This window comes from Schistocerca piceifrons, chromosome 6 (genome assembly GCF_021461385.2).
Source record: "Schistocerca piceifrons isolate TAMUIC-IGC-003096 chromosome 6, iqSchPice1.1, whole genome shotgun sequence".
NCBI classification, from domain to species: domain Eukaryota; kingdom Metazoa; phylum Arthropoda; class Insecta; order Orthoptera; family Acrididae; genus Schistocerca; species Schistocerca piceifrons.
In genome coordinates this window covers 16,234,383-16,248,356 of record NC_060143.1, presented here as the reverse complement: position 1 = coordinate 16,248,356, position 13,974 = coordinate 16,234,383, and the positions used below count along the sequence as shown (strand labels likewise).

Sequence of the window (13,974 nt, the reverse complement as noted above, 5' to 3'; positions counted from 1 at the left end):
ATACGAGCATTGTCATCTTCAGTTTCCCTGTCCTGATTGTGATGATTTACTTGTGGAGTAGTTGCATCCCCAGCAGTTTTTGTGACACTCTTTACAAGGGACGTTCCATGTCCATAATGCTGTCTGTAACAATAACATGACAGGTATTCAGAGGAAGGGAATAGAAAATTAACTGGAACTGCTATAGAGTCTGGTAATTGCTTGGCTAGTCACCGGAATCTGTAGTGTTGTCCGGTTCATAGGAAAAAGGATCATCATCTGTATCTGAACCAATGTAAGCCCTGAGCATCTCCACATCACGTTCTTCCTCAGCTGTGAATATAAATAATAATAATAATAATAATAATAATAATAATGACAACAGCAGTAACAGCAATAATTATAAATATAATAATAATGACAACAGCAGTAATAGCAATAATAATAATTACTTACTACCGAAGTATATACACTAAGAAACAGTTTCTAACAGTTACAAGATTCCATTATATTATGTTCCTTCTCCAGGCACATTTCCACCATCCTTGTTCCTCTGGACTCCATATTTTCATTTTTGACATGGAGCAACGGCGTCAATGCATCTAAAGAGAAGTAGCGGGAAAAGCAACTTCTAACAGTTCTGTTAGGATCAGAGAAACGTAAGAGCTGTTCCGTTTCACAAAAACAGATCAGCTCTTCCGTCTGTCTGATCTGTACTATTTTTTGTAAAATGTAGATACATTGACTACTAAAATGTAAATCATATAAGATAGAGCTACGCTTGTTTGGTCGTAACATAGGTCTTGATTCTGTGCACCTTATGGTACTAAAAACTCAAAAGTGGCAAAAATGTAGTTCCGTCTGTCTGATCCTAAATGGGCGATTTCAGATAGACTGTTGTGTGGTAGTACGTGGAATAATAAGGCTGTGGTATTATCAGGTGTCGTGTGTAATAAGGTGGTTCCTAGTAATATGCAAATAAGTTACATGTTGAAGCCATTATTTGGGAACAATAATCTGACACACTAGTCAGACTGAGTGTAATTTACTGTTTTCTGCAGATGTCTCCATAAGTTCTTGCTTGATTCCTAAACAGCCAGATAAAAGTACCACTACAGGGGTGACAGGGTCATAGTATGTAACTAAGGCTGTTTGCAGACTTATCACAATGTCTGTCATGCTGATTACATACATTATCTATGCCATGGGATGTCATTTCAATGGTGTTGTTTTGATATCTCAAGAATGTTGCAGGTTTCAAACACAGACACAACCTTATTTCCTCAATGTCTTCTATAAACAAATTAGCTACCAAGGGCAACAAAAAGAACCATGACAACACCATTAGCCCATTCATAAAATTTGTCATGAAGTGAAATTGAAGTGATGAATTTTAAAAAATGCCTTCAGTCACAACTTTTTATGTTTTATTAAGTACATGATGCATTTCGTGACAGGAATATGCATTTCACCTCATTCAAGAGAAAAAAATTAAAGCATGTATTAAGACAAATTACACCTGATGATTGTGTACTTAAGAAAACAAATAAAAGCTGTGACTGAAGGCGTTTTTTTAATTCCTACCTCCACTGTACTGAACGTTTGCAAAATATGGATAAAATTAAAATGAAATTGATATGTTTTAAAGAAGCAAGCTTTCATTATCAGAACTATGATTTTAACAAGAAGAAGTTGTACCCATCATGGATAAATGTAAAAGCTATAACCATAGAATGTAGGCTGTCACGGCTGGCATTTACATTATTGGTGGTACATGGTCTATGGGCATAAGGCCCGCGGTCCAAGGCATAATTCATTGCCTGACATTTAGTCTTCCAATGCTGGAGACGTCATTGGAGGTTTTAATGACTCAGAAAGGCGTTACATACTCAAAGAAGCCCAGCAAGCCAAACTGTTCATATCCATCCATGCAATGATTGGTTCGTGATGTTATCAGACTGCTGCCTAAGATCACAGAGTCACGCTGCCATATGCCGTGGAAAGGGAAGAGTTGCTGCTGTCTGTTTTATTTAGTACTGTAGCCCACAGCTTCTTTTCTGTTGAAATTGTTTTTGTGCTTTTGAATGTCTATGGCCTCTTCGTACATCCTACTTGCTTTAGGATTAAAGTAACCCACTCACTAAAAAGCAGAAGCATTGAGTTGCTGATAGGCACATACTGGGTGATCAAAAAGTCAGTATAAATTTGAAAATTTAATAAACCACGGAATAATGTAGATAGAGAGGTAAAAATTGACACACATGCTTGGAATGACATGGGGTTTTATCAGAACCAAAATGCAGGATAGCGCTCCACGCCATATTGCTAGACGTGCGAAAGATCTCTTGCGCGCGTTGTTTGGTGATGATCGTGTGCTCAACCACCACTTTTGTCATGCTTGGCCTCCCAGGTCCCCAGACCTCAGTCCGTGCGATTATTGGCTTTGGAGTTACGTGACGTCGCAAGTGTATCGTGATCGACCGACATCTCTAGGGATGCTGAAAGACAACATCCAACGCCAATGCCTCAGCATACCTCCGGACATGCTTTACAGTGCTGTTCACAACATTATTCCTCGACTACAGCTATTGTTGAGCAATGATGGTGGACATATTGTGCATTTCCTGTAAAGAACATCATCTTTGCTTTGTCTTACTTTGTTATGCTAATTATTGCTATTCTGATCAGATGAAGCGCCATCTGTCGGACATTTTTTGAACTTTTGTATTTTTTGGTTCTAATAAAACCCCATGTCATTCCAGGCATGTGTGTCAATTTGTACCTTTCTATATACATTATTCCGTGATTTATTCAGTTTTCAAATTTATGCTGACTTTTTGATCACCCGGTATAAAACTAAGAAAACATGCTAGCTTTCCGATTTTATCCTTTGACGAGCTAGAGCAAAATAAACACACATACACTCCCACACATGCCTATGCCCTTACATGGTGCCAGCTATACTGACAGTGTCAGTGCTCTTTTGTGGCAGGTGGATGGGTAGTTGTGGTGCTAGTGTCAGGTGGTGTGGGTGGAGGGAGAGGGAGACAGGGAAAGGGCTGTGGGGTGGGTGGCGGCACCCGCTGAAGGTGATGTGGCAACTTCAAATGGGTGGGAAGGAACCTGAGCCATATGGATCCTTCCTTCCACCACCACCTTCTCTGAACCACACAGATGGGAGTTACCCTTACAATGCACTTTCCGCTCGCATAATCGTCCTGGCCTCAATCTCAGTTAATGGCTTCAATCTGAAGTAACCTTATGTCCTTGCACCCTTCATACAACAGTTTTGTTCATCTTGTCTTCCCCTTCCTGCCTTCAAAATTTCGCGCAGTGTTTTGTTTAATTTAATGCAGCATAGTAACTATGGCATATAATGAAAAGAAATTCAGTCAACAAAGATATCAGACTGCAAGATGTGCAAAAATCAATTTTTTTCACCTTGCAGTTTTCTTAAATACAGTTTGTAAGTATTTCGTATTTCATAGCAGGCAGTGAGTCTTCATGGATGGGACTGGGAATGTTGCACCTGTCCGTCCTTTTGGATATAAAACCCAATAACTCAAGTACGAAATATCATTCTGCTATCAATCTTAAATAAAATTTTGTTATCTTACCTGTGTTTCATATACTGCAGTGTACAAGCTAAAATCAATCATATGCAAAATTTATGCTACCTATTTCTACCTCTGTGAACTCCTTAAAATTTCATGCACTATTTTATTTAATTTGATGCAGCATAGTAAGTATGATGAATAATAAAAAGAAATTCAGTTTTTTATGGAGCAAAGACATCAGACTGTGCAAAAATCAAATTTTTTCACCTACTAATTTTTGTATAATAGTATGATAGGTATTTCATATCAGCCGGAATGCTATCCATCAGCACAGGCACCACATTTAGTGAGAAGTACACGCACAATGAAAGCAGCCTCAGCACAGAATCCTAAGAGCTAGTCTGTAGCAGTGAAAGGGTTTGTGTATAGTGTGCTTGATTTTTTAAAAGAGAGGTTCCCGTACTGTGACCTTCCAGGAACTGCTTTTGAAATTTAGACTTCTTAAAATGTTATTTTAACATTTTTCTGAGCATTTTAAAAGTGTGAATACAACATTTGTAGTGACAGTGAGTGAAGTTCTGTTGTACCAGATGTCAAAATCTATAATTCTGACTTTTTTAAAATCAGAGGTACAGATACTGGGAACTGGGGTTATACTGTCACAAATCAAACACTTTGTGTGTGTGTGTGTGTGTGCGCGCGCGTACGTGCGCATGTGCGTGTGTGTGGGTGCACGCACACTTTACATATTTGGTGATTCAGTTTTCATGCAGTGTGCTATATTAAATAATGTATTACAGGTAGATTGCACAACACCACAATACCATGAACCAAAAAGTTAGCTTAATGTAATGTTGAGGAGTCTCTCGTACAATTAATCAACAATTTAACTTTTATAATGTACAAGTTAATTTACTTATAATTATGATCATCACAAACATGAATTTAATTTATTTAGATAGTATGAAACATTTAGACAACTGTTACCTGCCAATATTAATATGTAGCAATGATGTTATCTCTTCAGTTGCAGTAGCAAAAATAATAATAATTGAAATTTTTATAAAACTGATTTCTGTTTCTTTCTTCCATTGCAGCTTGATAATATGCATTCTTTCAGTTTGGGTAAAGAAACAAAAACCGTCTCCATTGTACAGTTTTGGATATGAGAGATTTGAGGTACTTGCTGTTTTTGGAAGCACTGTTTTGGCACAACTGGCTTCAGTGTTCATCATCAAAGAAAGCATTGAGCGGCTTATCCTTGAACAAGCACAGATACATACGTAAGTTTTCAGTTTGGCGTACCATGTTATTTCACTAAGTTTAATTAATGACATAGGTTGTCTTTTTTAAGATCTTCATTTCATCACATGTGGTGGTAAGAATAAATTTATGACGATAAGATAATTATGGTATTGCAAAATTTTGGCCTACCAGTAATCAGTGATATTAGCAAAGATAAAACATAACTTTTATTTATTGGTCTTTTGCAAGTTTACAGTGTAACTACCAGCAAAGCATTTTCTAATTGAATAATTGAAACAAAACTGAAGTGTACATATTGACAAATTAATGTGTTAGTGTCCGAGCATATACACAAACACTCTCTAAATGCCTAAGCCTCTCTTCTTCTTTTTATACATAAGTTTTAGAAGTTGCAAACGAAATTAATAACTAAACTGTATGCTGTATCTTAACTAAACATACTACAGTAAGCTAAATTGTAGAAATAGGTATTTTTAGTATACATCTATGTGACTACTCCGCATTTCATACTTACGTGCCTCGCAGATGGTTCATTGGACAACTTTCATACTATTTATCTACAGTTCCACTTTGGAACAGCACATGGGAAAAAGAAACTCTTAAATCTTTCCGTGCATGCTCTGATACACTGTTTGATCAAAAGTAGCTTGACACATGGCTGAAAATGACTTACAAGTTTGTGGCAACTTCCATCGGTAATGCTTGAATTCAGTGTGGCGTTGGCTGACCCTTAGCCTTGATGACAGCTTCCACTCTCGTAGGCATACGTTCAATAAGGTGCTGGAAGGTTTCTTGGGGAATGGCAGCCCAGTCTTCACGGAGTATTGCACTGAGGAGAGGTATCGATGTCGCTTGGTGAGGCTTGGCACGAAGTCAACATTCCAAAACATCCCGAATATGTTCTATAGGATTCAGGTCAGGACTCTGTGCAGGTCAGTCCATTAGAGGGATGATGTTGTTGTGCAACCACTCCACCACAGGCCGTGCATTATGAACAGGTACTCCATTGTGTTGAAAGAAGCAATCGCCATCCCTGAATTGCTCTTCAACAGTGGGAAGCAAGAAGGTGCTTAAAACATCAATATAGTCCCATGCTGTGATAGGCCAAGGAAAACAACAAGGGGTGCAAACCCCCTCCATGAAAAACACAGACACACCATAACACCATCGCCTCCGAATTTTACTGTTGGCACTACACACTCTGGCAGATGATGTTCACCAGTGTTGCCATACCCACACCCTGCCATCGGATTGCCACATTGTGTACCATGATTCATCATTCCACACAAAGTTTTTCCACTGTTCAATAGTCCAATGTTTACGCTCCTTAAACCAAGTGAGGCGGCGTTTGGCATTTACCAGCGTGATGTGTGGCTTTTGAGCAGCCGCTCGACAATGAAATCCAAATTTTCTCACCTCCCGCGTAACTGTCATAGTATTTGCAGTGGATCCTGATGCAGATTGGAATTCCTGTGTGATGGTCTGGATAGATGTCAGCCTATTACACATTACGACCCTCTTCAACTGTTGGCGGTGTCTGTCGCTCAACAGACGAGGTCGGCCTGTATGCTTTTGTGCTGTACTTGTCCCTTTACGTTTCCATTTCACTATCACATCGGAAACAGTGGACCTAGGGATGTTTAGGAGTGCGGAAATCTTGCGTACGCACATATGACACAAGTGACACCCAATCACCTGAGCACGTTTGAGGTTCGTGAGTTCCGCAAAGCGCCCCATTTGCTCTCTCACGATGTCTAATGCTACTGAGGTCACTGATATGGAGTACCTGGCAGTAGGTGACAGCACAATGCACCTAATATGAAAAACATATGTTTTTGGGGTTGTCCAGATACTTCTGAGCACATATTGTATATTTTATTATTATGCTCCTTTCTTCCTTTGTAAGTGGGCATCAACATGATATTTTCACATTCGGAGGAGAAAGTTTGAGGTTGAAATTTCATGAAAAGATCTTGCCACAACAGGAAAAGAACTTATTTTATTTATTACCGCTCCAAATCATGTTCCATGCCTGTGACACTCTTGTCCCTGTTTTGTGATAGTAGGAAACAAGCTGCCCTTCTTTAAACTTTTCCGATGTCCTCCATCAGTCCTATCTGGTAAGGATCCCATACTGTACAATACTATAGCAGAGGACAAACAAGAGTAGTGTAGGCAGTCTCATTAGTGGATTTCATATCTCTTCTGTGTGTTCTGGTAGTAAAACACAGTCTTTGGTTCACCTTACTCACAACATTATCCATGTGATAATTCAAATGTGTGTTGTTTATAATTGTAATATCTTGATATTTAGTTGAATTGATAGCATTTAGATTTGTCTGAGTTAATCATGTAACTAAAATTTAAGAGAGTCCTTTTAGTACCCATGTGGTTGATGTCACACTTTTCATTATTTAGAGTCAGTTGCTGTTTTTTGCATCATACTCATGTCTTGTCTAAATCATTTTACAGTTGGTTTTGGTCTTCTGATGTCATTATGAGATGGTAAATGTTAGAATCATCTGCAAGCAGTCTAAGAGGTTTGCTCAGATTATCTCCTGAATTATTTATATATGAGATTAATTTGATAAATCTGGCAAATTTGCATGAGAGAATGGAACATTTTTGTTGTGCCTTCATGATTGGTAAGCTTAATTGTTCCAAGGATTGTATAAATAACTTAAAAAAATTGCAGCCTACAGTTTGTTGTTGACAGCCATTTGAATTGGACTGTGTGTTGACTGCAATTGTAAATGGAGAAAACTGGGTTTTGTGCTGTTGTTATACCCATGTTAATTTCATGAATTATACTGCCACACAAATCAAAATAGAGTCAGATGAAGTTCACATAGAGACTGCACCATCATTGAAGATCATTTACTTTTGAATTAACGAATTTAAACATGGTCGAACAAGCACCAAAGACGAAGTACGCTCTTGCCATCCAGTTGAGGACACTACAAAGGAAATCGTTGACAAAATCCATGATATGGTAATGCAAGACTGCTGACTAAAAATTCGTGAGATTGACAAGACTGGAGGCATCTTAACTGAGTGAGTGCGTAATGTTCTGCTCAGAGAGCTGGCTATGAAGAAGCTACACTATGTGATCAAAAGTATTCAGACACCCCCAAAAACATATGTTTTTCATATTAGGTGCATTTTCCTGCCACCTACTGCCAGGTACTCCGTATCAGCGACCTCAGTAGTCATTGGACATCGTGAGAGAGCAGAATGGGGCACTCCATGGAACTCAGGGACTTCGAACATGGTCAGGTGATTGGGTTCACTTGTGTCATATGTCTGAATGTGAGATTTCCACACTCCTAAACATCCCTAGGTCCACTGTTTCTGATGTGATAGTGAAGTGGAAACGTGAAGAGACATGTACAGTACATAAGCGTACAGGCCGACCTCGTCTGTTGACTGACAGAGACCGCTGACAGTTGTAATGTGTAGTAGGCAGACATCTATCCAGACCATCACAATGAATTCAAAACTGCATCAGGATCCACTGCAAGTACTATGACAGTTAGGCGGGAGATGAAAAAACTTGGATTTCATTGTCGAGCGGCTGCTCTTAGCCACACATCATGCCGGTAAATGCCAAACGATGCCTCACTTGGTGTAAGGAGTGTAAACATTGGACGATTGAACAATGGAAAAGCATTGTGTGGAGTGATGAATCACAGTACACAATGTGGTGATCTGATGGCAGGGTGTGGGTATGGCGAGTGCCTGATGAACGTCATTTGCCAGCATGTGTAATGCCAACAGTAAAATTTGGAGGTAGTGGTTTTATGGTGTGGTCGCGTTTTTCTTGGAGGGGGCTTGCACCCTTTGTTATTTTGCATGGCACTATCACAGCACAGGCCTACATTGATGTTTTAAGCACAATCTTGCTTCCCACTGTTGAAGAGCAACTCGGGCATTGCATCTTTTAACACGTTCGAGCACCTGTTCGTAATGCACGGCATGTGGCGGAGTGGTTACACGACAATAACATACCTGTAAGGAATTGGCTTGCTCAGAGTCCTGACCTGAATCCTATAGAAAACCTTTGGAATGTTCTGGAACACCGACTTCGTGGCAGGCCTCACCGACCAACATCGCTACCTCTCCACAGTGCAGCACTTCGTGAACAATGGGATGCCATCCCCCAAGAAACCTTCCAGCACCTGATCGAAAATATGCCTGCGAGACTGGAAGCTGTCATCAAGGCTAAGGGTGTGCCAAAACCGTATTGAATTCCAGCATTACTGATGAAGGGCACCACGAACTTGTAGGTAATTTTCAGCCAGGTGTCCATATACTTTTGATCACATGGTGTATGTGTGAGGTGGGCGCTGTGATTACTCACAGTCGACCAAACGCGCATCTGGTACAACATTTCAGCACAATGTCTGGTGGTGATTAATCGCGATCTGTAAGACTTTTTGCACAAATTTGTGACTGTTGTTGAAACCTGTATCCATCATTACACGCCAGTGTCAAAACGTCAATGAAAACAGAGAACAGAGCCTGGTGGAAGTGCACTGAAAAAGGCAAAGACCATTTTGTCAGCTGATAAGATGATGACCACTGTTTTTTTGGATGTTCCAAGAAATAATCCTCATAGTAACTGGATCCTATTATGCTTCATTGTTGGAATGTTTGAAACTTATTTGGCTGAAAGAAGGCCAAAGTTGGCACTCAAAAAAGAACTCTTTTGCCAGGATAATGCACCATTCCACATATCAGTGATAGCAAAGATGAAAGTATATGAATTGAGCTTTGGACTGTTTCCTCAACCAAACTATTCAGCAGCTTAGCCCCAAGTGACTTCTTCCCATTCCCTAACTTGAAACTTTGGCTTGCTGGGAAGAAATTTTCATCCACTAAGGAAATGATAGTTTCAGTCAATGAGTATTTTACAGAGTCTGACAAAAATTATTTTTCTGATGGGGTGAAAAAGCAGCAGGATCCTTGGACCAAGTGTATATCAAAGGAGACCATGTCAAAAAATAAGGTGAGTTGTTTACAGAACAAACATTTTTTCTTGCCTTTTTACCAAACTTATCAAATCATCCTCATAGATTAGGAACAGCACAGGCCCTATAACACTCTCTTGGTGAACACTTCTGTTTTACTCGATGAATTTCCATCAGTTATTACTAAATGTGAATTTTCTGAGAGGAAATCACAAATGCAGTTGCACAACTGAAACAATATTCCATAGATACACAATTTGATTAGAAGCTGCTTGTGACCAATGGTATCAAAAGCCTTCAGAAAATCTAGAAATATGGAATCAGTTTGATATTCCCTTTCAATAGCACTCATTATTTGTGAGAATAAAGAACTAGTTATGTTACACAGAAGCTATATTTTCTGAATTAGTGCTGACTGTGTGTCAGTAGATTTTTTGTGTCATAATATTCGAACACAGTAAGTGTTCAAAAATCCTACTGCAAATCAACATCAGTTGTATGGGTCTGTAATTCAGTGGATTACTCCTATTTCCTTTGTTGTTTGTTGTTGTGCAACTTTTCAGTCTTTAGGTACAGATCTTTCATTGAGAGCAAACAGTTTTATATGGTTGTTAAGTATGGAGGTATTGTATTAGCATACTCTGAAGAGGAACTACTGGGTGTAGAGTCTGGGCCAGAAGACTTCCCTCTGTTAAGTAATTTGAGTTGCTTCACTACTACTTCCAAGTTACTTGTGTTGGCAGCGATTCTTGATTCAAGTTCTTAAATATTTACTTTATCTTCTTTGGTGAATGAATTTTGGAAAACCATATTTAGTAACATTGCTATTGCTATCATAGAGTGAAGTTATTTATTTTATTGATTGTGTCTTGATGTTGGTGTACTTTATACAGGGTGTTACAAAAAGGTACGGCCAAACTTTCAGGGAACATTCCTCACACACAAAGAAAGAAAATATGTTATGTGAACATGTGTCCAGAAATGCTTACTTTCCATGTTAGAGCTCATTTTATTTCTTCTCTTCAAATGACATTAATCATGGAATGGAAACACACAGGAGCAGAACGTACCAGCGTGACTTCAAACACTTTGTTACAGGAAATGTTCAAAATGTCCTCCGTTAGTGAGGATACATGCATCCACCCTCCGTTGCATGGAATCCCTGATGCACTGATGCAGCCCTGGGGAATGGCGTATCGTATCACAGGCGTCCACAATACGAGCATGAAGAGTCTCTACATTTGGTACCGGGGCTGCGTAGACAAGAGCTTTCAAATGCCCCCATAAATGAAAGTCAAGAGGGTTGAGGTCAGGAGAGTGTGGAGGCCATGGAATTGGTCCGCCTCTACCAATCCATCGGTCACCGAATCTGTTGTTGAGAAGCGTATGAACACTTCGACTGAAATGTGCAGGAGCTCCATCGTGCATGAACCACATGTTGTGTCTTACTTGTAAAGGCACATGTTCTAGCAGCACAAGTAGAGTATCCCATATGAAATCATGATAACATGCTCCATTGGGTGTAGGTGGAAGAACATGGGGCCAAATCGAGACATCACCAACAATGCCTGCCCAAACGTTCACAGAAAATCTGTGTTGATGACGTGATTGCACAATTGCGTGCGGATTCTCGTCAGCCCATACATGTTGATTGTGAAAATTTACAATTTGATCACGTTGGAATGAAGCCTCATCCGTAAAGAAACATCTGCACTGAAATGAGGATTGACACATTGTTGGATGAACCATCCGCAGAAGTGTACCCGTGGAGGCCAATCAGCTGCTGATAGTGCCTGCACACGCTGTACATGGTACGGAAACAACTGGTTCTCCCGTAGCACTCTCCATGCAGTGACGTGGTCAACGTTACCTTGTACAGCAGCAACTTCTCTGACGCTGACATTAGGGTTATCGTCAACTGCATGAAGAATTACCTCGTCCATTGCAGGTGCCCTCATCGTTCTAGGTCTTCCCCAGTCGCAAGTCATAGGCTGGAATGTTCCGTGCTACCTAAGATGCCGATCAATTGCTTCGAACGTCTTCCTGTCGGGACACCTTCGTTCTGGAAATCTTTCTCGATACAAACATACCGCTCCACGGCTATTGCCCCGTGCTAATCCATACATCAAATGGGCATCTGCCAACTTCACATTTGTAAACACTGCACTGACTGCAAAACCACGTTCGTGATGAACACTAACCTGTTGATGCTACGTACTGATGTGCTTGATGCTAGTACTGTGGGCAATGAGTCGCATGTCAACACAAGCACCGAAGTCAACATTACCTTCCTTCAATTGGGCCAACTGGCGGTGAATCAAGGAAGTACAGTACATACTGACGAAACTAAAATGAGCTCTAACATGGAAATTAAGCGTTTCTGGACACATGTCCACATAACATCTTTTCTTTATTTGTGTGTGAGGAATGTTTCCTGAAAGTCTGACTGTACCTTTTTGTAACACCCTGTATACGACCAGAATCTCTTTGGAATTTCTGCCCTGTTTTCCTTTCTTCTTCTTCTTCTTCTTCTTCTTCTTCTTCTTCTTCTTCAGTGTACTGACATGTTTTGTGTGCTGTGGATATCAGTTGCATCTCTTATTAATTTATTTGGTCAAAATCTCTCAGTTGCATTTGATACTTTTTCCTGAAATTCAAGCCACACATGGTCAATGCTTACACAGTTAGTTCAGGAGGAAGAATGGAGACTGTTTCTTAGAAAGACATCAAGTGAATTTTTATCTGATTTTTAAAATAGATAAATTTTACTCCCGCCCCCACTCCCGCCTTTTTTGTGGATGTTACGGTGTTCAGTGTTGCTAGAACGTTGTCACTATTGTTGTGTCCATCATGATGCTACCTGTTTGCCAGGATTACTTGTTGCTGACAGGATAAGTATGGTTTCACAACCAATTCCATTTCAAGTCAGCACCTGAACTAATTGCTCAAAGTAATTTTTGGAGAAATCATTTAGTACAATTTTGAACAAAGGTTTATGCCAACCATCAGCTTTGAACATTTATTTTTGCCAACATATTGAGAGTAAATTGAAGTCACCTCCAGCTATAACCGTATGAATGGCATCCCTATTTGGGATGATACTCCAGTTTCCTTTAAATCTTTCAGCAGCTGTATTACCTGAGTTGCAGTCAGTAAAAGAAACCAATTACACTCCTGGAAATGGAAAAAAGAACACATTGACACCGGTGTGTCAGACCCACCATACTTGCTCCGGACACTGCGACAGGGCTGTACAAGCAATGATCACACGCACGGCACAGCGGACACACCAGGAACCGCGGTGTTGGCCGTCGAATGGCGCTAGCTGCGCAGCATTTGTGCACCGCCGCCGTCAGTGTCAGCCAGTTTGCCGTGGCATACGGAGCTCCATCGCAGTCTTTAACACTGGTAGCATGCCGCGACAGCGTGGACGTGAACTTTATGTGCAGTTGACGGACTTTGAGCGAGGGCATATAGTGGGCATGCGGGAGGCCGGGTGGACGTACCGCCGAATTGCTCAACACGTGGGGCGTGAGGTCTCCACAGTACATCGATGTTGTCGCCAGTGGTCGGCAGAAGGTGCACGTGCCCGTCGACCTGGGACCGGACCGCAGCGACGCACGGATGCACGCCAAGACCGTAGGATCCTACGCAGTGCCGTAGGGGACCGCACCGCCACTTCCCAGCAAATTAGGGACACTGTTGCTCCTGGGGTATCGGCGAGGACCATTCGCAACTGTCTCCATGAAGCTGGGCTACGGTCCCGCACACCGTTAGGCCGTCTTCCGCTCACGCCCCAACATCGTGCAGCCCGCCTCCAGTGGTGTCGCGACAGGCGTGAATGGAGGGACGAATGGAGACGTGCCGTCTTCAGCGATGAGAGTCGCTTCTGCCTTGGTGCCAATGATGGTCGTATGCGTGTTTGGCGCCGTGCAGGTGAGCGCCACAATCAGGACTGCATACGACCGAGGCACACAGGGCCAACACCCGGCATCATGGTGTGGGGAGCGATCTCCTACACTGGCCGTACACCACTGGTGATCGTCGAGGGGACACTGAATAGTGCACAGTACATCCAAACCGTCATCGAACCCATCGTTCTACCATTCCTAGACCGGCAAGGGAACTTGCTGTTCCAACAGGACAATGCACGTCCGCATGTATCCCGTGCCACCCAACGTGCTCTAGAAGGTGTAAGTCAA

The 13,974-nt window shown here is 41.2% G+C and overlaps 1 protein-coding gene across 2 annotated transcripts in view; it reads left to right on the top strand.

The window, feature by feature from the left end:
* The window catches only part of LOC124802537 (zinc transporter 6-A-like), a 108,753-nt gene that overhangs the window by 48,796 nt on the left and 45,983 nt on the right, over positions 1-13,974 (top strand). For both annotated transcript variants that reach the window (XM_047263395.1, XM_047263394.1), the window contains one exon: positions 4,634-4,819. In XM_047263395.1, the coding sequence (XP_047119351.1) occupies positions 4,634-4,819 (186 nt within the window). The remainder of the gene's footprint in view (positions 1-4,633; positions 4,820-13,974) is intronic.